The sequence below is a fragment of the Sorex fumeus genome, unplaced genomic scaffold, assembly GCF_029834395.1.
Source record: "Sorex fumeus unplaced genomic scaffold, SorFum_2.1 ptg000058l, whole genome shotgun sequence".
NCBI classification, from domain to species: domain Eukaryota; kingdom Metazoa; phylum Chordata; class Mammalia; order Eulipotyphla; family Soricidae; genus Sorex; species Sorex fumeus.
This window is the reverse complement of record NW_026606115.1, coordinates 18,880,097-18,906,083: the sequence shown is the minus strand read 5'-3', so window position 1 is coordinate 18,906,083 and position 25,987 is coordinate 18,880,097. Positions and strand designations below refer to the sequence as shown.

Sequence of the window (25,987 nt, the reverse complement as noted above, 5' to 3'; positions counted from 1 at the left end):
AGTAGATATGAGTTTTGCTCCAGGAGGACTGCTCCACAGCTTGGAAGCTGCTCTCACATGCTGGGGGGAAAGGCAGCTCAGATACAGAAGGGACCAAGTAAAGTGTGCTTGGAGGGCCTGCTTGGAATGAGACATGTGTGTTGAAAGTAGACTACAGACCAAACATGATGGCCACTTAATACCTGCATGCAGACCACAACACACTAAAGGAGTGAGAGAGTAAAAGGGAATGTGCCTGCCACAGAGGCGGGGCATTGGGGATGGGTGGGGGTGGTGGGAGTAATATTGAGAACATTGGTGGTGGAGAATGGGCACTGGTGGAGGGATGGGTACTCGATCATTGTATGACTGAAATGTAAGCATGAAATTTTGTAAGTCTGTAACTGTACCTCATGGTGATTCAGTAAAAAAAATTAAAAAATAAAAAACAATAAATGCATTGTAGTGGAGACTGTGCACTGCTGGAGCGATTGTGTGTTCGATCATTGTATGACTGAAACTCAAACATGAAAATTGTGTAACTGTATCTCACTAAATAAATAAATAATAAAATAATATCAGTTCTTTTCCCCCACAAAATATCATTCTTATTTTATTTTGTTTTATTTTTTTAATGTAGAAGTACTGCTATTTATTCAGCCACTGATAAGATGATTGAATTGGGCATGAACTCCACCTTACTTTTTTTTCTTCATTTTTTTATAATTTTATTTATTGAATCACCATGAGAGCAGTTACAAAGCTTTCGGGTTTAAGTCTCAGCCATACAATGAAACACCCGTCCCATCACCAGTGCCCATTCTCCAACCCCCCAAACCGCAGTATATCCCCATCCCACAACCTCCACGTACCAGTAGGGCAGGTGATTTCCACATTACTCTCTCTCTACTTTGATTACATTCAATATTTTGGCACCAGACCCACCATTATATTTGGGAGTTTACCCCAACACTCAGATCTGCTGAAAAGGAAACAGTAGACAATTTGTTTTCTATTGCTGGTTAAGAATAACATATGTTGCCACGTGGCTGCAGTAGTGGCCACGTGATTTTGAAATTCCAAAATTTTAACAATTAAATCGGGAGGGATTTCTGCCAAAACCTGCTGGGATCCGAGATTTGTTACTGAGTCTCTGGGATCATGGCCATTAAGGAGCTTGATCAGGAGCCAGAAAGGCCTTTCATGGGCGGCCACTCAAGGTCTCATTGGGATGGGGAGGAAAGGGCCAACTCCACCCCCATCCCGTGAGGCCCCACGTGTCTTGTCACTGAGGGCCTAAACCTGACTGTCAAATGGCCTCTGAAGGATGGCAGCCACTGAGCCGCCTAGGGGGAGCTGACGGAGAGACAGCACCTTTTCCCCCCGTAAGGTGGCCCCGTGACAGTAACCTACTGTGGGGTCCGGACGCATATCTGCCAAAAGCTGCTGGGTTTCGAGATTTGTTTCTGAGTCTCTGGGATCATGGCCATTAAACAGCTTGATCAGGAGCCATACAGGCCGTTCATGGGTGGCAACTCGGGGTGTTGATGGGGTGGGGAGGAAAGGGCCAGCTCCACCCCATGTGTCTCGTCACTGCAGGCTCAGACTGTCCAGTGGCCTCTGGAGGATGGCAGCCACTGGGCCGCCAGGGGAAACAGGCTAAGGCACGAAACCTATTCCCACCTGGGTTGGCCCAGCGCTGGTAACCTACTGCAGGGACCAGACGTATTTCTGCCAAAAGCCGCTGGGTTTCAAGATTTCTGAGTCTCTGGCATCATGGCCATTAAATGGCTTGATCAGGAGCCAAAGAGGCCATTCATGGGCGGCAACTCGGGGTCTCATTGGGGTGGGGAGGAAAGGGCCAGCTCCACCCCCCATCCCGTGAGGCCCTGCATGTCTCATCACTGCGGGTCCAAACCTGACTGTCCAATGGCCTCTGGAGGATGGCAGCCACTGAGCCACCAAGGGGGAGCAGGCTGAGGGACAGCACCCTTCCCCCCCTGGGGTGGCCCGGCGACAGTAACCTACTGCATGGTCCAAACGCATTTCTTCCAAAAGCCGCTGGATTCGAGATTTGTTTCTGAGTCTCTGGGATCATGGTCAATAAGCAATTTGATCAGGAGCCAGAGAGGCCATTCATGGGCCATGACTTTGGGTCTCGTTGGGGTGGGGAGGAAAGGACTGGCTCCACCCCCATCCCATAAGGCCCCGCATGTCTCATCACGAAGGCCCAAATCTGACTGTCCAGTGGCGTCTGGAGATTGGCGGTACTGGGCCACCAGGAAGAACAGGCCAAGGCACGAAACCTACTCCTACCTGGGGTGGCCCAGAGCCGGTAACCTACTGCAGGGTCCAGACGCATTTTTGCCAACAGCCATTGGGTTTTGAGATTCGTTTCTGAGTCTCTGGGATCATGGCCATTAAGCAATTCTATCAGGAACCAGAGAGTCCATGCCTCCAATTATATAGCTGAGCCGTATGTGGTTTATGGATGTGTCTCCCACATACCTAACTTTTGGCCGTTTCCTTTCTTGGTAAACTTTGCCCCACGTTTTTGGGGTCTGGCCAAAGGCACAGCAGCAATTTGGGGGTATCTGGAAGTCTGAAGGCGCCATCAGGCTACTGATGCACTCGCCTCACAGGTACCAATTGACCTGCTTGCAGCATCATACCCCCACCATTCTTATTTTAAAGAATGACTTTCAATTGATAAACTGTGGTTAGTCAGACTAGGGTACTTGGCAGATGTTTTTCTGAAAATGAAAACAAATCAGCCACTTCAATGAAAAAAACTAACAGTGTTTCTTACCTACCATAAAATACAAGTTTTCAAGCAAAAGTTAGAATTTTGGAACACTTAACTTCTTTCACTAAAGGCTTAGCAGTTCCTGACTACTTAGGAGTTTTTGTTTCCAAATTGTTACATTTTATTTCCCTCTCCACTGGTGTATAAAATTACAAATTTCAAAGGTTTAGCATCATCTCTGTATTTTGTGTACTTGTCAATTCTGCCACCTCCAAATTCCAGAGGCATCCCATCACAAAAAAGGTCACTCTACTTTTTTCTCCCCCCTCTTCCTTTTCCATCTGTGAACTAGCATAATTTTTACTGGGTCTAGAATTAGGTTTATTGCTTCTTGACAGTTTCTTTGCCTGAAACTCAAAATCAACATAACTAAAATAATCTGATAACCGTCTTCCACTTTTTAATACTAAACATTCTTAAGTGTTAAAGTTTTTTGTAAGATTTTTACACCTAAGAATTTGATTCCCACTTTCATTCTTATCATTTTAAAATAAATACATCAGGGCTGGAGCAATAGTACAGCAGGTAGAGTACTTGCCTTGACACAACCAAGCCAGGTTCAATCCCTAGCACCCCACATGGTCCCATATAGTCCCATATGGTTCCCCAAATCTTCCAGGACTAATCACTAAATACAAAGCCAATAGTAAAGCCTAAACAAAGCTGGGTCTGCCCCCTAAAACAAAAGTAGACAAACAATATCAATATCACTTCTGTCTCTTTCTGCTCTTTGGCAATATCAAATATTTGTGTACCTTTTGAATACTCTGATGAGATGAAAAATATGATAGTTCTATAATAAGCTATGGAACAAAACATACTCACTGCTTGTTATTCAGCATATTCTTAATTAGGCATCCAAATACATGCCAATAATTCTAAAATTTTGCTAAATCAATAGAAGACCCCAGAAATTTTAATCCAAATTTTAAAACTATACCACTAAAATATTACAGTTGTTGGAGCACAACTGCATAAAACAACATAATTTACCAATTATCCCATAATTAAAAGATCAAAACTTACACAGAATAGTTTAAACTAAAGTATCCCTTATATGGGGCTGGAGTTATAGCATAGCAGGTAGGGCGTTTGCCTTCCATGTGGCCAACCCAGGTTCTATTCCCAGCATCCCAAATGGTCCCCCCAGCACCTCCAGGAGTGATTCCTGAGTGCAGAGCCAGGAGTAATCCCTGAGCACTGTCAGTTGTGACCCAAAAAGAAAAAAAAAGAATCTCTTATAAACTTTTGTCTATATTTTAAAAAAGTCCTGGTTAATCCACTTTTATAAAATGTGTAAAAAGCAAATATATAGAGACAGAGATAGACTAGTTTTCAGGAACTGAGATATTACTTGGATGACAGTAACATTATATGACTATTATCATGATGATGGTTATACATTTCAGGAATTATACTATTATTTTACTGAGTTGTACACTTAAAATAACTAGTTTTATAATATGTAAGTTCTATCTCAATAAGGTGAATTTAAAAATACTATGGTCAAGATTTTATCTCATATTCTAGGCAAGGATATCACAGACAGGAAAGAAAAAAAATCTCGTCAAAAGTCTGAGGTATCAGGAGATCCATAATTTACTTTATTAAGTTAACTGTCCTGATAATAAATAATAGATTTTACTGGCAACTAATAACTTACATGCAATATTAGTAGTACTGGTGGTGGTAGAAACACTTAATTGTGGTGTAAACAGCATGGTGCTTCAACTAATAGTTGTGTCCAGAGTAGTAACTGATATCAAACCTAAAATTAAAGCAGAAGCAGTCATTAGAAATATTTTGAAAGCATCATTATAACAAAGTCATCTATATTAATAAAATCAAATACTCAAAAACTAAAACAAGAAGGAAACTTCCTCAACATAAAAGGCATTTGTGAAAAGCTCACAGCTAACATGAATAAAATAAATGGATTCTAGATTGAAGAGGAAGAACAACACTACCTCGATTCACAGATAATGGTTAAGAAGACAATTTTTAAGAAATCCATACAAAATCTATTAGAAAAACAAATTTAGCAAATTTGTAGAATAAAATGCAATTATGTGAAAATTAATTACAATTCTATATAATAACAATTGTTACTGTCACTGTCCTCCCGTTGTTCATCAATTTGCTCGAGCGGGCCCAGTAATGCCTCCATAGTGAGACTTGTTGTTACTGTGTTTGGTATATAGACTACATCACGGGTAGCTTGCCAGGTTTTGCCACGTGGGCGAGATACTCTCAGTATCTTGCCAAGCTCTCCGAGAGGGACAGAGGAATAGAACTGGGCCGGCTGGGTCAGCTGCATGCAAGGCAAACGCCTCACCGACTGTGCTATCTCTCCAGCCCCTTACTTCCTAGCACCCCCAAAAGCAGGGTCCCAATGAGTGACTGGATGGAACCAGGGCAAGCAGCAAGATATGTACTACCCTGGCATCGAGATAGGCCTGGCCAAAGTGCTTAATGTTTAACTATAAGTTAAGAGCTTGTTCATGGACAAATGCTGTCATGATACAAAAAGTAATAACTAGATTCGGACGCTGCTAGGGTTAGGAATGATTAACCTGGCCTGAGCACTGTAGTCTGAGTCTGTGGCAAGATGTTTCCAGTAGAGCTGCCCTAGAAGCTCAATGTATCTCTTACTGTGTCCATACAAAAATAACTAGTATTAAGATCTTTGAGTTGTTGGATTGAGGAAAGGAGGAAAACACCTTAAGAGGTATTTTCCCCTTGACAGTCAGGAAGGGCTTTCTTATGTTGATTTTGCTACAAGACTGGGTGTAGCATGGGCCCAGAGGGCATAGTGTAGAGAGACAAGTTGGGGTGGAGAGACTACGGGGAGAGAGGCAGAATCCAGAGAGCTGGGATGGAGGAATGAGGGGCTAGGAAGGCAGAGTGCTGGAGTAGGGGAGAGAGACTGGAGTTGGAGAGAGACGAGACAGAGAGCAGGGCCAGAAAGATGGAGTGTGAAGAGACTAACAAGGGGGACAGAGATAGAATGTAGAAGAAGAATACAGGAGCAGGTGCGTGGAGAGGAAGATCCCAGGCTGCAAGATGAAGCACGAGAGAAGAGCAGGAGAGACAGGAGGAAACAAGAATGAGGAGGGAGCAGTGTGAGATTAGAATAGGAAAGGAAGAAATCAAGCTCTCACTATTCGCAGATGATATGATTCTATACTTAGAGAACCCAATAACCGCCACCAAAAAACTCCTAGAAACAATAGACTTATATAGTAAAGTTGCAGGCTATAAAATCAATACCCAAAAGTCCATGGCTTTCCTATACGCAAACAGTGAGAGAGAGGAAAGCTACATGAAAAAACAATCCCGTTCACAATTGTGCCCCAGAAAATCAAGTACCTAGGAATCAGCTTAACTAAGGAAGTAAAGGACCTGTACAAGAAAAACTACAAAACGCTACTTCAGGAAATAAAAGAGGACATGAGGAAATGGAAAGATATACCCTGCTCATGGGTCGGGAGACTTAACATTGTCAAAATGGCAATACTACCGAAAGCATTGTATAAATTCAATGCAATCCCTATAAGGATATCCATGACATTCTTCAAAGAAATGGAGCAAACACTCCTGAAATTTATATGGAACAATAAGTCCCCACGAATAGCTAAAGCAATTCTTGGGAAAAAGAAAAATGGGAGGAATCAACCTCCCTAACTTCAAACTCTACTAGAAAGCAGTAATAATTAAAACAGCATGGTACTGGAACAAAGGCAGAACTGTAGACCAATGGAACAGGGTTGAATACACTGACATCTCCCCTCAATCATATGATCATCTAATCTTTGATGAAGGTGCAAGAAATGTGAAGTGGAGTAAGGAAAGCCTCTTTAATAAATTGTGCTGGCATCACTGGATGGCTACATGCAAAAAAATGGGCTCAGAACTCTGCCTAACACCATATACAAAAGTAAGATCAAAATGGATTAAAGACCTCAACATCAGACCAGAAACCATAAGGTACATTGAAGACAAAGTTGGCAAAACCCTCCATGACACTGAGGCTCATGGTATTTTCAAAGATGCCACATCACTGGCCGAGCAAGTGAAAACAGAGATAGATAAATGGGACTATCTTAAACTAAGAAGCTTCTGCACCTCCAAAGAAACAGTGACCAAAATACAAAGACAGTCTACAGAATGGGAAAGGATATTCGCCGAATACACATCTGACAAGGGGTTGATACCAAGGATATACAAAGTACTGGTTGAACTCCACAAGAAGAAAACATCCAACCCCATCAAAAAATGGGGCAATGAAATGAACAGAAACTTTCTCAAAGAAGAAATCCGAATGGCAAAAAAGCACGAGAAAATGCTCTACATCATTAATCATCAGGGAGATGCAGATCAAAACCACAATGAGATACCATCTCACACCTCAGAGACTGGCCCATATTCAAAAGAACAAAGGCAACCGATGCTGGCGCGGATGTGGCAAGAAAGGGACACTCCTTCATGTTGGTGGGAATGCCGACTAGTTCAGCCCTTTTGGAAAACAATATGGACGTTTCTCCAAAAATTAGAAATTGAGCTCCCATTTGACCCAGCAATACCACTCCTGGGAATATATCCCAGAGAGGCAAAAATGTATAGTCAAAGTGACATCTGCACTTGTTTGTTCATTGCAGCGCTCTTTACAATAGCCAGAAACTGGAAGGAACCTGAGTGCTCATGAACAGATGACTGGTTAAAGAAACTTTGGTACATCTACACAATGGAGTACTATGTAGCTGTTAGAAAAGATGAAGTCATGAAATTTACATACAAGTGGTACAATATGGAAAGTATCATGCTAAGCGAAATGAGTCAGAAAGAGAGGGATAGACATAGAAAGATTGCATTCATCTGGGGAACATAAAGTAACAAAATATGAGATTAATACCCAAGAATAGCTGAGATCAACACCAGGAGGATTACTCCATAGCTTAGAGGCCAGCAGGGTATTCTAGGGGAAAGGGCAGTTCAGATAGAGAAGGGAGCACCAAATAAAGGGTGTTTGGAGGATCCTCCCAGGAGGGGAGATGCATGTTGAAAGTAGACTATGGACTGAACATGTTTGCCAATCAATGCCTCTTTTGCAGACCACAACACCCAAAAGGAGAGAGAGAACAAAAGGGAATGCCCTGCCACAGAGGCAGGGTGGGATAGGGGGGATGGTGGGGAGGGATGTTATCCATGCTGGTGGAAAATGGGCACTGGTGGAGGGATGGGTATTTGATCATTGTATAACCGAAATCCAAGCACAAAAATTTGTAAATCTACAACTGTAACTCATGGTGTTTCACTAATAAAAAAATGATTAACTAGGATTGGGATATTTTTGCACCAGATAACTAAATAGCTTTTTCATACATTTTGAGATAAATAATAAGATCACATTACAAAACAAAAATGATATGTTATACGAATTAAACATTTCAAATGAAAAATTAAAGTAGCTATTGAACCCATAATAACAACTGAGTAATGCTGAGTAAAACTGAGTAATGAATTATAAATGCTGAAATGCCTTTCCTATAAGATTGGCTATTTCAATGTGCACCTGTGGTGCATCTCTTTAAATGCACCATAGAGACATTACATTGTACACATTTGAAAGTTTTGGAGTATGAACTCAAGGCACCACCTAGTGCAGCCCAGAAGTCTTCCAATTACCAGATTACTCGGATGACCGAGGGATGACTCAGTAATCCCTGACACTGCAGGGCCTAAGTGGCATCATTGAGCCCTCACAATGAACTGCTGGCCCACTTCACAGAGAATTATTTCGAAGGGCCCTCGAGAACCCTAAGCATTGCTTAGATTGCTCCCACCCCAATGTAAGGTATAAAAGAACAAAATATTACAAACCTTAAACATGCTTATAAAAATAAGTACAAAGAGAAAGACAAAGAAGAAAGATATGGCAATGTAAAAATTAAAACTTTAAGGGGTTGGAGAGATAGTAAAGAGGGTAAGGCACACTAGCCTTGCACACAAGTGACCTGGGCTCAATCCCCACCAACCAGATGCACCCTCAAGAACCACCAAAAATGTTACCCTTGAGCACAGCGCCAGGAGTAAGCCCTGAGCACAGAAAGATATGGTCCAAATAAACACATACACAAACACAAAGAACTTCTATTTATGCAAAAAATGAGTATATTATCTTCTCCCTATATGTCCCATTAGATACTACCAAAACCCATGCATTCTATATGCAGAACAAATATAAGAAGACCCTAAACGGTGGAAAAAGAGAAAACAGTGTGGGATCTTGAGACTTAATGGAAGAGTAGAATGTTGAGTGCTACAGATTTTCCTTTTGTCTTTATTTCTCAGGCAGTGAGGGGAGAAGAGAATGACATGATACTCTAAACTGAAAACCCAAACGACTCTACCAAGAAAATTCTTAGTATTTATTTTACAGTAAGGCTGTAGGTAACAAAATTAATATGTAAAATCTATGACATTTTTGTATTCAAATAATAAATCGGAAGAAATAGAAATTAAAAAGAGTATCCCTCACGTCCTCTTTCACGTCCAGTTCTCGCTTGAATACATTTCTCTCTTTCTACTTTTTTTCATACTGGAGAAACCCATGTTTTCTCTTGAAAACATATTCCTCTCTTTCCCCTCAGTTTTCAGAGTAAACTACTTTCAATAAAAACCATTTTCATTAAAAAGGAACTGTCCGAAAGTATGGTGCCGCCAGCAGGTCAATCTGTACCTGTGAGGCAAGTGCATCAGCAGCCTGATGGCGCCTTCAGACTTCTAGATACCCCCAAATTGCTGCTGTGCCTTTGGCCAGACCACAAAAATGTGGGGCAAAGTTTACCAAGAAAGGAAACAGCCAAAAGTTAGGTATGTGGGAGACACACCCACAAACTACCTCGGGTTCAGCTATATAATTGGAGGCATGGCCTCTCTGGTTCCTGATCGAACTGCTTAACGGCCATGATCCCAGAGACTCAAATCTCAAAACCCAATGGCTTTTGGCAGAAATGCGTCCAGTACCTGCATTAGGTTACAGGCGCTGGACCACCCCAGGGTTGATAAGGTTTCTTGCCGTGGCCTGTTACCCCTGGCGGCCTGGTGGCTGCCATCCTCCAGAGGCCACTGAACAGTCAGGTTTGGGCCTGCAGTGAAAAGATACATGGGGCTTCATGGGATGGGGGTGGAGCTGGCCCTTTCCTCCCCATCCCAATGAAACCGCGAGTCACCTTCCACGAACGGCCTCTCTGGCTCCTGATCAAGCTGCTTAATGGCCATGATCCCAGAGACTCAGAAACAAATCTCGAAACCCAGCAGCTTTTGGCAGATATGCGTCTGGGGGGAAAGGGTGCTTCCCTCCGCTTGCTCCCCCTTGGCGGCTCAGTGTCTGCTATCCGCCAGAGGCCATTGGACACTCAGATTTGGGCCAGCAGTTATGACATGCGGGGCCTCACGGGATGGGTGTGGAGCTGGCCCTTTCCCTCCCACCCCAATGAGACCCCAAGTCGCCACCAACGAACGGTCTCTCTGGTTTCTGATCAAGTCTTTTAATGGCCATGAACCCAGAGACTCAGAAACAAATCACGCAAGCCAGCAGCTTTTGGCAGAAATGTGTCCAGTCCCTGCAGTAGGTTACAGGCGCTGGGCCACCCCAGGTGGGAATAGGTTTCGTGCCTTGGCCTGTTCTCCCTGGCGGCCCATTGCTGCCATCCTCCAGAGGCCACTGGAAAGTCAGGTTTGGGCCCACAGTGATGAGACACACGGGGGCCTCATGGGATGTGGGTAGAGAGGTCCCTTTCCTCCCCATTCCAACGAGACACCGAGTCGCCACCCACAAACAGCCTTTCTGGCTCCTAATCAAGCTGCTTAATGGCTATGATCCCAGAGACTCAGGAACAAATCTTGGAACCCAGCAGGTTTTTGGCAGAAATCCCTCTGTCTTTTCAGCAGATCTGAATGTGGGGGGTAAAATCCCAAATAATAATGGTGGGTCTGGTGTCAAAATATTGAATGTGATTAAAGTAGAGAGAGAGAGAGTAATGTGTAAAATCATCTACCCCACAGGTAGGGGGAGGGTGTGGTATGGGCACATACTGGGGTTTTTGGTGGTGGAGAATGGGCACTGGTGAAGGGACGGGTGTTTAGTTGTATGACCGAGACTTAAACCCAAAAGCTTTGTAACTGCTCTCATGGTGATTCAATAAATAAAATTATTAAAAAATGAAGAAAAATAAGTAAGAAAGCTTTGTAACTGCTCTCATGGTGATTAATAAATAAAATTATAAAAAATGAAAAAAGTAAGGTGTAGTTTTGCCCAATTCAGTCAGCTAATAAGTGGCTGAATATATAGCCAGTACTCCTACATAAAAAAAAAAGAACTGTCATCCATTGCTAGTGGGAATATTGTCTGTTTAACCCCTATGCAAAACTGTATGCAGAGTTCTCAGTAAACTTAGAATTGAGCTGCCATATGGCTCAGCAATTCCACTCTTGGGCATCTACCTCCAAGATAGAAATATTCATTCAAAAGGACATATGTATATCATTATTCATTGCAGCGCTTAGTATGATTGCTAAGATATGGAATCAACCTCGGTGTCCAACAATAGAATAATGGGTTATGAAGATGCTATATATAAATACATATGCACACATGTATACATACATATATATTTACACTTATATAATAGAATATTATGCAACTGCAAGGAAAGATGAAATTATACAATAAATTTTCAATCTGGTTAGAACTGAAAGATATTATGTTGACAAAAACATAATGATATTATTTATCTGTGACATATAGAATAATATGAAAAGGACATCTGATGTAGTAAGAGTGTATGCCCAGATCACCCGTGACCCCAGAGTTTAAGGAGGAAGACAGAAAAGGAAAGAAATCAAGGGGGAAGGAAGAAAATAAAAAGTTAAGTAAAGGAGGAAGAGGGATCAGGTGGCCTCGAAAATACTAGTGATGTGGGAGAATGGCATAGCTATATAGCCAAAGCACAGACTCAACAACACTGAAAATATGATTATTTATGAAAAATAATAATTTTGTAATAAAATCTAAATTACAGCCACTAAACTTTAAAATGTTTCTGTCAAGGTGTGGAGGTTGGGGTGAAGGGAACATGGGAATATCAGTGGAGGGAAGTTGACACTGGTGGTGGGATTGGTGTTGGAATATTGTATGCCTAAAACTCAACTATTAGTAACTTTGTAAATCACAGGTCTTTAAATAAAAAATATTAAAACTATCTTCAGGGGCTGGAGTTATAGCACAGCGGGTAGGGCATTTGCCTTGCATGCAGCCAACCCAGGTTTGTTTCCCAGCATCCCATGTGGTCCCCGAGTACCGCCAGAAGAAATTCCTGAGTGCACGAGACAGGAGTAACCCCTGTGCATCGCCAGGTGTGATGCAAAAAAAAAAAAAAACTAACTTCATTAAAAAATACATAAAGACCATCCCTTTCAAAATAGACACCAAAACATCAAATAGACACCTAGGAATCAAAAAGAAGTCAAAGAATTATACAGTGAAAGAGACATCAGAAAATGTAAAGATACTCCCTGTTTGAAAAATGGATTGAAAATATCAACATTGTCAAAAGGATCATACTACCCAAGTGTCAAACAGACTCAATTCAATATCTGTTAAATGATGTTTTTCAGACTTATAAAAAATATTCCATAATTTGTATGAAACCATAAAATTCCCCACATAGCCAAAGCAATCCCAAGAAAACAAAAAGATGGGGGGCATTGTATTTCTCAACTTTGCATTATAATACAAAACTATAATAAAGCTATATGGGACTGGAATAAAGAAACCTGAAGACTATGGAACAGAGAGTGCTGAGTTAAGATCCTAGCTTCATTTATGTCATAAATAAACTCCTACTTAATATACTGACAGAGGATCAAATATATAAAGTGAAGCAAAGAATATATCCTCATAAAATGTTGCTGGGAAAACTGTATAGCCACAATGTAAAAAATTAAATTGTAACTGTACATCACACCAATCACAAAAGTAAGCTCAAAGTGGATTAAAGACCTTACGATTACTTCAGAATCCATTGAAGAAAATAAGGTCAGTTTCCACTGACTGTAGAGGTGTCTTCAACAAGATGAGCACAGAAGCAAAGACATGTATAAACAAATTGGACATAACATTTAAAAGCTTCTTTACAGCAAAACAGGGTCATTACAATAAAAAGACACCCTATTGAATGGGAGAGAATATATTTGATCATAATAAATCAGATAAAGGACTGATATACAAGATCTATAAAGCACTAACAAAATGAAACAAAAAAGTTCAAAGACCTTATCCAGAAATTTGGAAGAAAAGATGAAACCAAAGAATACAATCGGATGGCCAAGAGGCATATGCAAAAGTGCTCATCATCTCATGATTTTGGAAACTGAAATCAAAACAACATTGAGTTATGATCTCATTCCAATGAGTATGGCACAAACAAAAACAAACACTGTCCTCCCGTTGTTCATCGATTTGCTTGAGCGGGCTCAGTAACATCTCCATTATGACTTCTTGTTACTTTGTTTGGCATATTGAATACTCTCAGTAGCTTGCCAGGCTCTCCAAGAGGGGTGGAGGAATCGAACCCGGCTTGGCCGGGCTGGCTGCGTGCAAGGCAAACGCCCTACTGCTGTGCTATCACTCCAGCCCAATGAGTATGGCACATATTAAAAAGTCTGGAAACAGCATTGGTGGGATGATAGTGAGAAAGGAACTTTCATACACTATTGGTGGGAATATTATATGGTTTAGCTCTAAGGAAAGCAATATATAAATCTATAAAAAATAGGAATAGAGTACACTTCTGAAAATTAGATATGTGTGAATACTGTGTCCAGGAATATAATCCCACCAAGCACTTACATAAGCAGCACAACAACAAATGCCTGGCAAGTCATACAGTCAGAATGTGTGCAAGCTCCATAACAAAATGAATGTGATCCCTGGCAAACACTTCAACCAAGTATGGGAACTCTACAATGCACAACACCTTGTCATCACAACAAAAGAAACAAAAATGGAAAGAAAGAGGGAAAATGAGTTTAGGGCTGGAGAAATAACTCAAAGCAATGGAATGCTTGCTTTCCAGGTAGGCAATCCCAAGATTGATACCCGTTATTGCATTGTACACTAAGCACCAATACCATGAACCAGGAGGTGTGGTGCCTCTCAAAAAATCAAGTTTGTATGGTTTATAATGAGTATTTCCATATTAACTGTATGTTGGTTTAGCAAGATCATAAATGTCTTACAATTAATGCCTAGTATAGGGTAAGCAAATATTATTAAATCCTAATTATTTGTAAACTGATAAACCTTGTATGTAAGATATTTCTTCTGGCCAAAATATTTTACCGTTCCCTAGCCATGTCATACAACTGGTGTATTATTTAATTCTTATTTTAATGTTCTCTACATTTTTATACTTCATTTTTCATTCATTCATCATCCTGTTATTCGTCGATTGCCTCGAGCAGGCCCAAGACTCAGAGACTATAAAATCCAGTTCCCAGACGAGACCAGTGCAGTCTCCTGCCCCCGCGCCTGGCTGTTCCTCGCCGGGGCCCCTTGGAGGGGAGCGGGTTGAGCTTTCCTCCCCGCCCCGACCAGGGCTCCAGCAGCCGAAGACCTCCAGGACCAGCCACCACCATGCTGAGACCACTCTCCGCACACATGAAGGTACTGGCAGAGGGACAAAGCCACGCGGGTTCCGGGGCCGAGATCTCCAAGCCTACTCGGATTGGAGTCGAGCATCCTCCACCCAGATCCTCCAAATTCCAGTAGGCGGGGGTCACACCCACCACCTGGCCCCCTGGCACCGCAGTGTAATCCCATCAACGGCCAAGACCCAGAGACTATAAAATCCAGCTCCCGGAACCGCGCGGCCGCATTCGCGGCCGTGCGACATCTTATCAGGACATCATTTTATGACATCTTATTGTCTCATTCCTACTTTGGACAAACTTGCAGGCTATCGAATGTAGCCTGCCCACAGGGCAGAGTCTGGCAAACTCCCCGTGGCATACCAAATATGCCAAATACCAGTAACAATGATGGGTCTCATTCTCCTAAAAAGCCTTGAATATAATCACAGGGCTAGGATGAAAGAGACGTTACTGGGGCCTGCTACATTTTTATACTACTCCAATGATATTTTTCCACTATATTATTTCTCATGATGAGTTTCATTTTGCAAGCTTTAATTTAAAATATAAAAACAAATCTTGCATCAAACATGACCTCAACTAAAACATGCCATAACAAACAAAAACAGTAAAGTACAAATATTACATGAAAATAACAATATATACACATAATGATGTGTATATTCTACAGCTGTGTAAATTTCTAGCATGTGCAAGAGGATATAAAAACAGAATTTAGTGTGTGGACCTAACTCAGCATGAAAGTTTTGAGTAGTCCACCAGACACACTGTAGCACTGCACTGTCCTCCCATTGTTCATTGATTTGCTCAAGTGGGCCCAGTAACGTCTCCATTGTGAGACTTTTTGTTACTGTGTTTGGCATATGGAATATCATGGATAGCTTGCCAGGCTTTGCCATGTGGGCAAGATACTCTCAGTAGCTTGCCATGCTCTTTGAGAGGGACGGAAGAAGCGAACCTTCTCGGCTGGGGTGGTCGCGTGCAAGGCATATGCCCTACCACTCTGCTATCACTCCAGACACAATGGCAGGAGAAGATGGCGTTTCTCAAAGCTTTTCGCATGGAGTACTGCAAAGGTGAAGAGAAGTCAAAGGTACAGTTACCATCTAGATATTTTCAGCCACTTCAAGAGAAATCTAAAATCAAAGTCAATAGCCATTAAGGACCAGATACAAGAAATAAATCCTCTAAAGAGGGAAAATTGGCCATTTCTCCCTAACTGCTAGTGGAAAAATAATACAATATCAGAGCTCTTTATATAGAGAGGTTTTGGCTCTCACATTCAGAAATTGGAAGAACAAAGGACCATCTGACATCATTGCAATTGAAGAAGTCGGAAAAATGAAGTAAAGAATCAAGGAGATGGGCTGGAGCGATAGTACAGTGGGGAAGACGTTTGCCTTGCATGCAGCGAACCCGGGTTCAATCCCCAGCACTTTAAATGGTCTCCCGAGCTCTACAGGAGTAATTCCTGAGTGCAAATCCAGGAGTAGACCCTAGGCATTGCCAGGTATGATGCAAGGAAAAAAAAGGAATCAAGGAGATGGAAGCATTTGCACAGAATAATAGACCAAATAGCACATGTATTTGAAAGGGGGTACTCTAAAATTATTATGTGTGTCTGGAACCCCACCAGGAGCTGAATATACAATGAAAAATTGAATTAAAAAAACAAAGTAAAGAAAAACATGGATCAGAGAGAACTTAATGGACTAAGTACATGCTTTGCATGCAAGAGGCCTGGGTTTGATGCCCAGCACAAGATGTTTCCCCGAGTAACACCAGACATGATCCCAGGCACAGAACCAGGAGTAGCCTCCAATATCCACGAGGTGTGGACCAAAATCCAACAGGGAAGGAAGGGAGGGCGGGAAGGCAGGCAGGTAGGCAGGCAGGAAAGCAGGAAAACAGGAAGGCAGGAAGACCGGAAGGTAGGTAGGAAGGAAGGAAGGAAGGAAGGAAGGAAGGAAGGAAGGAAGGAAGGAAGGAAGGAAGGAAGGACTGTGAACAAGAAAATACTTGCTAAACACAAGCATTAAATGATCTTACAAAACATTTCAACATAACTATTATTAATAAATGTCAGTCTGTCTAGGCTCAGATGATTTTAACTTTACATACAATAAAAATATTTCTTGGTTCTAAACTTAAAACTACAAGACTAGAAGTAGTTTGGAGTTAATGTCTATCATTTTTTCCCAATAATAACACAAAATAAATTTTGTGTTATTAAGCAGAACAAGCTTAATCGGGATAATTATAATTATCAATAGATAATCTCTTCAGAAAAAGACATTTAATAGGCAACAAACATAAATTAATTTCTGAGGACATATGTCAAAAACCTCTGACATATACCTGTGGCTCACATAAAATGTAGGGAAACCACCAGACTTCACCATTGTGCCTTCTGCCTACAATTCTAGATGGTTTAAATTTATCATACTATCTTGGGAATGAATAGTATTTTTCAACTTTCCACACTCTTATATTGAAGCATGTCTTTAGAGACAATTACTTTTGTGGCCATATAAAGAATATAATAATGTTGCTCTTACCCTACTGATAATTCTTTTCTTACGGGGGCAAGAGTTGGTGCAAATGGTGTTCCAAAACTGTGCCTTGTTGTCTGTGTTGGTGAATTCATGCAACTAGTTGAAAACAGGCTGGTCAAAGAATATACTGTAACTGGTTGACAGACTCCATAAATTAAATCCTCCTTAGCAGTGTAGTGAACATAATCCCTGTAGCTGAAGTTGTAGCAGTTGTCTCTGAAGAGTCAAAATAAACCCATCTTGTAGGCCTAAAACTGAACCCAGGTTTAAAGGTCAAATTCTTCCAAAATTAACTCACTCATGATTCCAAACCCTAAATGGAGATAAGAGAGAAGTGGAAGGAAAATATTTTTAATGATCTCAATGAGACCTCCAATTCAGGATAATGGATAGAAATAACACTGGAATCTCTCATATTCAAATCTAATAAGGATACAAAGCACTCAATATAAACATTTTAGGGTCTCAATGGAGATAGCTCAGGGGTTAGTGAGCAATCTTTGTGTGCAGGGTTTGATCCTCTAAACTGCATGGTCTCCTGCATGTACATGGCCCTACAAACAAATACAAAAGATTTTTGAAGAAAGGTGACAATTTTCTACGTGACAGACAAGAATTCAATTCATATCTAAAGAATAGACGCTGATGTTGTTTAGTCCAAGGGTGAGAGGGGAGCAGTGACTTGAATGAAATATGTGTCTTAACAAGCAATGGTATGCTGGATTTTGGGAAAGGACACAGGGTAAAGTCACAATCTTGTCAGTCAACAGAGACCTAGTGAAGTTTAAACCTGGAAACACTGAGAGGAGTGGAAAGAACCTTCCTCGAGATAGTAAAGGTTATCTATAGCAAGCCCACAGTAAATATTATTCTTAATGGTGAAAAACTTAAAGCATTCCCACCGTGATCAAGCACAAGGCAAGGCAAGGCTGTCGATTTCTTCCTCTCTTGTCCAACATTGTATTAGAAATTCTAGCCACAGCAATCGGATGAGAAAAGGAAATCAAATTGGAACAGAAGAAGTCGAATTAGCTCTATTTGCAGATGACATGATATTGTACACAAAAATCCCAAAGAGCCCACAAAGAAAACTCTAGAAACAATAAACCAATACAACAAAGTGGCCAGCTACAAATTTAATACACAGAAATTGGTCACATCCTTATATAAAAAAATGAATCAGAGGAGAAAGAGATCAAAGAATCTACCCCATTCAAAATTGTACCCCAAAACCTCAAGTACCTAGGAATCAAATTAACAAATGAGGTAGGGACATATACCATGAAAAATTCAAAACACTTAAGAAATAAATAGAAGACAACATTAGAAAATGGAAAAATATCCAATGCTCTTAGATTGCAAGACTCAATATTGTCAAAATGACCGTCATACCTAAACTACCATATAGATCCAATGCAATCCCTATTGAAATTCAGATGACATTCTTCAAGGACTGAGAACAGTCCATAATAAACTTTGTATGGCACCATAAAGTAGACAAAATAGCCAAATTCGTACTAAAAAAAGAAACTGGGGGTATCTCATTACCTAATTTGAAACTATACCATAAAGTCTTTGTGATAAAAACAACATAGTATTAGAATAAGGTCAGACTCTGTGACCAATGGGGTCAGAACAGAATATCAAGAACAAACCTTCACATATATGTAGTCAGGTAATTTTTGACAAAGTTTCTGAAAGCATGAAATGGAGTAAATTCATGCTTCAACAAATGGTGCTGGTAAAACTGGATAATCACATGCAAAAAATTAAAACTGGTTCCGTATCTCACACCTGATACAAAAGTCAATTCAAAGTGGATTAAAGACCTTGAGAACAGACAAAAATCTATCAAATAAATCAAGGAAAATACAGGCAGAATGCTACAATATCTAGACCTCAAAGGTGTCATTCAGCAAAGGTGACAGAATAAAAAATAAAAAGGGACTACATAAAATTAAAGAGCTTCTGCATGACAATAGAAACACAGGCTAAACTTAAAAAACAGCTAACTGAATAGGAGAAAATATTTGCAGTCAAGATATCAGTAAAAGGGTTACATCCAAAGTATATAAAGTACTCACAAAGATCAGCAACAAAAAACCCATCAAAAATAGGGAGAGCAAAGGAACAGCAACTTCTCTGAGGAAGACCAACAGGTGGCCAAAGGGTGAAGGAAGGAAGGAAGGCCAAAGATGAAATAAAGCTCACCATCACTTATTATTAGGAAATCCAAGTCAAGACAACAATGAGATGCCATCTCACACCAGTGAAAATGACACATATAAAAATAATGGGAATAATCTGTTCATAGAGTGTGGTGGAAAATGAACTCTCATCCACTGCTGGTGGAAATGTTGTCTGGTTCAGCTCCTAACGAAATAGTATGGAAAGTTCTCAGTAAACTTAAAATCGAGCTACCATATAACTCAGAAATTTCAGTTTTGGGTATTTACCCCCAGCATATAAAAATATTCATTCAAAAGGACGTATGCACACCACTATTCAGTACAATAACTAAAATTTGGAATCAACCTAGATGTCTAACAACAGATCAGTAGATCATGAAAATGTGGTATATACACACAATTAAATACTACTCAGCTATAAGGAACTATGAAAGTGTACAATCTGCTGCAACATGGATAGATCTGGAAGATAACATGTTAAATGAAGTAAACCAGAAAAAGAAAGGCTAATCACTTATATGTGGTATTTAGAGTAACTGGATCAGGAAATGCAATAGTTTTAAGGGGGGCAGTGCTGGGGCCAGCACAATAGTACAGAGGGTAGCATGTTTGCCTTGCATACAGTTGACCTGGGTTGAATCTCCAGCATCCCATAGAGTTCCCCTAAGCACTTCCAGGAGTAATTCCTGAATGCAGAGCCAAGAGTAACTCCAGAGCATCGCTGGGTGTGACCCAAAAAGCCATAGAAAAGTGGGGGAATGCATAAAACACCCTTGGCCCCAGAATATAGGAGGGAGGAAAGAAGTAGAGTGAAGGAAAAGGGGACTAGAGATGAGAAGCTATAGGGGCAGGGATCAAGGGTACTCGGGTACATAGGTGGTGTTAAAGAATGATAGAGCTTGCCACAAGTGTGTGTGGGCAGAGGGGCAAAGGGCCATTAGGATAGAGAAGAGACAGTATGACAATGATGGTTAGGTGTTATCACTCTGAAAAAGAACTGAATGTTGAAAGTAGGTAAAAGTATATACATGATAAGCATAATGTCCAGAGAGAGAGAGAGAGAGAGGAAGAAAGAGAAGTAAAGTGTGTAAGTGCCTGCCATAGATGCAGGTGAGGGGGAAAGTTGCTAGAAGGAAACTGGAGACGTTGGTGGTGGGAAATGTACATTGGTGAAGGGACAGGTTTTCGAACATTATATGACTGGAAATCAATCACTAACAACTTTGTAACTGTGTAGCTCACTGTGATTCAATAAAAAAGTAAATAGACAATAGAATTTTTTAAGAATTATATCTAAACCACAGAGTCAATAACACTGAAATCGCAAGACCCAAACTTTAATAATCAGATTTAAAAGGTGTCTCTCAAGATGTCAGGCTGGGGTGTGGGGGTAGGAAAGGGAATCTGGGAATACTGGAGGGAAGTTAACAATAGTGGCAGGACTGATGATGGAACATTGTATGTCAAAAATCCAACTATGAATGACCTTCTAATTCACAGTGCTTTAATAAATTTTAGAGAATAGTTAAAAAGTAGAGTCAAACCCCTCCTCACTACCACAACTACACACAATACTTTATATTCATATTAAGTACATGTGGATAACAAAAACTGATTAACATCAGAGAAAAATAATAGATTTTCTTTAAAACAGGTATAATAATCAGAGCAATGACAGGCTTATTAGCAACAATAAATGTTGGAAGATGATGGAATATATTTAAAGTGTTAAGGGGAAATCACTGCACACTTATAATTCTCTCAGTCATTATGTATAAAATGGGATGTTACTAAAGACCAGTTTTACACAATAGCTCTGAAAGGCAATTCTAAGAATTCAGTTTAAAAAATACTTCATCAAAGTTAAGAGCCCCATTATTTTATGTACCAGAAAGAAAAATCCACCAACCTGTCATAATTCCTTATCACATTTATATTTTTGAAAGAACTCTTTTCAAAGTAGACATAGATTTTAATCAAACATGTTTACATTTAAAGTATAATTCAGAATCCAATTTTCAGCTCAAACTATCTGTCATCTTCTGTGCCACCAGGGACACTGATGATGCAGCCTTTATTAAAGAGCTCTTAATCATGAACTAAATATATAAATAAATTGATAGATAAATAACAGAGCTCTTAAGAGAACGAAATGCCATATTTTTTCTGCTATTAAGTCAACTTTGAAAATATGTAAACTATGGAGCCAGAGTGATAGTACAGCAGGTAAGGCACTTGCCTTGCACACAGCTGACTGTGGTTCAATTCCTAGTATCCTATATGGTTCCCTGAGCCTGCCAGGAGTGATCCCTAAGTGCAGAGCCAGGAGCACAGCCTGGAGCACAGCCAGTGTTCCCTCCACAAAAAATCCCACAAAAAACAAAATAAAATATGTAAACCAGCATAATCCCATTTAAATTTTTACATTTCCCTAAGAATTTTTAACAAGCCATACATTACACAAGTTTGATCCTAGATACTCTGATATTACATGTACATGCATGAACAACTACCACATCAAAACTGCTACTTGTCCACAAGAGGATCACAAGACACCATCAACTGTTAAGACACATTCTAGTTTCAAATATGTGATGAAATACAGTATGTTGAGTAATGTTAAAGGTAAAGGTAAAGGTAAAGGCCCTCCCGTTGATCGTCGATTTGCTCGAGCGGGCCCAGTAACGTCTCCATTGGAGACTTTGTTGTTACTATGTCTGGCATATCGAATACTCTCGGTAGCTTGCCGGGCTCTCCGAGAGGGGCGGAGGAATCGAACTCGGGTCGGCCATGTTGGCCGCTTGTAAGGCGAACGCCCTACCTCTGTGCTATCGCTCCAGCCCTAAGTAATGTTAGTGTCCTGATATAAGTGAACACCTTCTCAAGAATAATTGTGAAAGATGTTTATTTTTAAACCATTGAAAACATCTTAAAACTGTTAAAATGTGAATTTCAAAGGGCTGGAATTTGTACATAGGGTAGGGACTTTGTACATATGATAGGGACTTGTCTTGCATGCAGCAGCCAGGGTTCAACCCCCGGCTTTGGCATCCCATATGGTCCCGTGAGCTCTGCCACTAGTGATTCCTGAGCACAGAGTCAAGAGTAAGCCCTGAGCACCAGTGGGTGTGACCTCTTCAAAAATGTAAACTCCAAAATAGTGATTTAAAGTATAAAGGTAGGTAAAGGTAAAGGTAAAGGTAAAGGCCCTCCCATTGTTCGTCGATTTGCTCGAGCGGGCCCAGTAACGTCTCCACTGGAGACTTTGTTGTTACTGTGTTTGGCATATCGAATACGTCATGGGGAGCTTGCCAGGCTCTGCAGTGCAGGCGAGATACTCTCGGTAGCTTGCCGGGCTCTCCGAGAGGGGCAGAGGAATCGAACTCGGGTCGGCCATGTTGGCTGCGTGCAAGGCAAACGCCCTACCGCTGTGCTATCGCTCCAGCCCCAATTAAAGTATAATTAACAATATTGAAAGGCACAGTACAAAGAGAAGTATTCTGAAGAAAATAAAAGTACTGACTGATTATTTTTATATTCCTAAGTACAAGTAGTCACCTGAAACTTTAAGTGTTCTGTTATTATAAATTATATTCCACAAAAATTTATTTTACTATAAGTAAAGATGACATAATCATGGCATAATTTATGATACCACTGATAGAAAACTTACTGTTGAGCTACAATTGTGATATGCTACTTAGAAATCAACAAATATTTTCAGGTTTAGGTAATGTTATCAATGTTATATCACTAAGCAAATGAAATGTTCCAGTAGTCATCTAAAAATGAAATTGTTTTCTGTCTTGTGCCCTTTCATGTATTCTATATTCCTTTGGAAGCGATTTAAGAATCTCTTTACCTTGGTTCAATCTCTGGCATCACAGTGCCACTGGATGGTAGTTGATATAGCTCTAGAGACCCATGAGCACTGCCATGCATGGCCCTGTAGCCCTTGTGGGCTATTGTCTTAGCAGCTCCACATTGACCTGTAGGCCAACCAGGCAAAAATCACCAGGAGGGGGCTACAGCGATATTCAGTGGGTAGGGCCTTCGCTTTTCACACAGCCCACTCAGGTTTGTTCCATGGCACCCTATATGTGGTGCAGAGCCAGGAGTAAGTCCTGAGAATTGCTGTGTGCTCCCTCACATTAAAAAGAATCATCAGGAGTAGCCTCCAGGTCTCCTGAGCACCTCTTGGAAGGTCCTCCACTCACCTGCATGCTGGAAATACTACTGCTGCTGCTGCTGCTGCTGCTGCTGCTGCTGCTGCTGCTGCTGCTGCTACCATTCCTGTTAAGTAGAATGTACCTCCAAATTTCCAACCAAGAAATTTGAGAAATCATACAGAAACACCACCTTTCAACAAGAAAATGCACATTCTCACTAAAGAATTTGGAATTTTTGTTTTTGGAGGAAAGGGTGTTGAGCCACACCAAATGGTGCTCAGGGCTGACTCCTAGCTCTGTGCTCAGCAATCACTCCTGGAAGGTTCAGAGGACAATACAGGGTGCCTGGGCTTGAACGTAGGTTAGCTACATACAAGATCAGCACCTTACCCACTGTACTATCTCTCTGGCCCCTGACACTAACAAGAATCAAAAATCTCCCCCTACCATCTCATTTAGATCTTCATTCCTTAATATTCTCATACTATCCCATTTAAAAATTTCTAGTTTAGCTTCGGTTTTAAAATTTAATTCTGGGGGTGTGGTGCCACCAGAAGGTCAATCTGTACCTGTGAGGTGAGTGCATCAGCAGCCTGATGGCAACGTCAGACTTTCAGATACCCCAAAATTGCTGCTGTGCCTTTGGCCAGTCTCCAAAAACTTGGGGCAAAGTTTACCAAGAAAGCAAACGGCCAAAAATTAGCTATGTGGGAGACACACCCACAAACCATCTTCGGCTCAGCTATATAATTGGAGGCATGGCTTCTCTGGTTCCTGATTGAACTGCTTAATGGCCATGATCCCAGAGTCTCAGAAACAAATCTCGGAACCCAAAGGCTTTTGGCAGAAATGTGTCCTGTTCCTGCAGTAGGTTACTGGCGCTGGGACACTCCAGCTGGGAGTGGGTTTCATGCCTTGGCCAGTTCCCCCTGGCGGCCTGGTGACCACCATCCTCCAGAGGCCACTGGACCGTCAGGTTTCGGCCTAAAGTGATGAGACACATGGGGCCTCACCACATGGGGGTGGAGCCGACTCTTTCTCTCCATCCCAACGAGACCCCGAGTCGCTGCCTACAAACGGCCTCTCTGGCTCCTGATCTACCTGATTAATGGCCATGATACCAGAGACTCAGAAACAAATCTTGAAACCCAGTGGCTTTTGGCAGAAATGCATCTAGACTGTATACAAGGTGGCTGCCGGCTCAGAACTTATTGGAAAGCCAGGTATAAGCCAGCGGTGATGGGGCAACTGCAGTCTCATGGGAAGTGGGGCGGTACCGGCTCGTCCTTCACGCCCTACCGAGGTCACGAGTTGCCCCCCACAAGCGGCTCTCTGGCATGGCCATAGCTCCAGAGGCAAAAGGACTTAATCCAGAACCCGGCAGCTTGCGGTAGAAAAGTGAACGGACCATGCGTTAAACTACAGCGCCATGCCTCCCCAGGAGGGAAAGGGTGTTGCTCCCTTCCGCCTTTTCCCCCCTGACAGCAAGGTAGCCGCCACCTCAGAGCTTAATGGACAGCCAGGTATGAACCAGCGGTGAAGGGGCAACTGTCATAGGAAGGGGGGCAGTAATGGCTCGTCCTTCACACCCTACCGAGGTCATGAGTTGCCCCCCACAAGCAGCTCTCTGGCACACCCATGGCTCCAGAGGCAAAAGGACATAGTCCAGAGCCAAGCAGCTTGCAGAAGAAAAGTGAATGGACCATGCATTAAACTACGGTGCCATGCCTCCCTGGGATGGAAAGGGTGTTGGTCCCTTCTGCCTTTTTCCCCCCGGCAGCAAAGTGACCGCCGCCTCAGAGCTTATAGGAAAGCCAGGTACAAGCTGGCGGTGACGGGGCAACTGCAGTCTCATGGGAAGGGGGGCAGTACTGGCATGTCCTTCACACCCTACCAAGGTCATAGCTGCCCCCCACAAGTGGCTCTCTGGCACAGCCATGGCTCCAGAGGCAAAAAAGACTTAGTCCAGAGCCCAGCAGCTTTCAAAAGAAAAATGAATGGACCATGAGTTAAACTACGGAGCCATGCCTCCCCAGGAGGGAAAGGGTGTTGCCCCCTTCCACCTTTTCCCCCCCTGGCAGCAAGGTGGCCGCTGCCTCAGAGCTTATAGGAAAGCCAGGTACAAGCCAGCGGTGACAGGGCAACTGCAGTCTCATGGGAAGGGGAGCGGTACCAGCACGTCCTTCACACCCTACGGAGGTCACGAGTTACCGCCCACAAGCGGCTCTCCAGCACGTTCATAACACCGGACACACAGAAACCAATGTTGTAATTATCTGGCTCTTTGCAGAAATCGAAAATCGTGGCTGCGTGACATTATATGATTCTCATAACCAGCTATAGAAAACAAAATATTTCACAATGCCTTTTAAGCAATTCTGATTGTTTGGGGGTAAATTCTAAACAATAATGGTGCATCTTTTGTCGAAATAATGAATGTAATCAATGTAGAGAAGAGTTAAGTAGAAATCATCTGCCTCACCGGCATTTGGAGGAGTGGGAGGGGGGTATACTGAGGTTCTTGGTGGTGAAAAATGAGTACTGGTGAAGGGAAAGGTGTTTGAACATTGTGCG

General features: G+C 41.7%; 1 protein-coding gene across 1 annotated transcript in view; it reads right to left on the bottom strand.

Moving 5' to 3' along the window:
- NUP62CL (nucleoporin 62 C-terminal like) overlaps positions 1–25,987 on the bottom strand; it is a 109,801-nt gene that overhangs the window by 70,606 nt on the left and 13,208 nt on the right. Inside the window, exon 2 of the mRNA XM_056125815.1 lies at positions 4,449–4,553. Coding sequence (XP_055981790.1) covers positions 4,449–4,506 — 58 coding nt within the window. The 5' untranslated portion in view covers positions 4,507–4,553. The remainder of the gene's footprint in view (positions 1–4,448; positions 4,554–25,987) is intronic.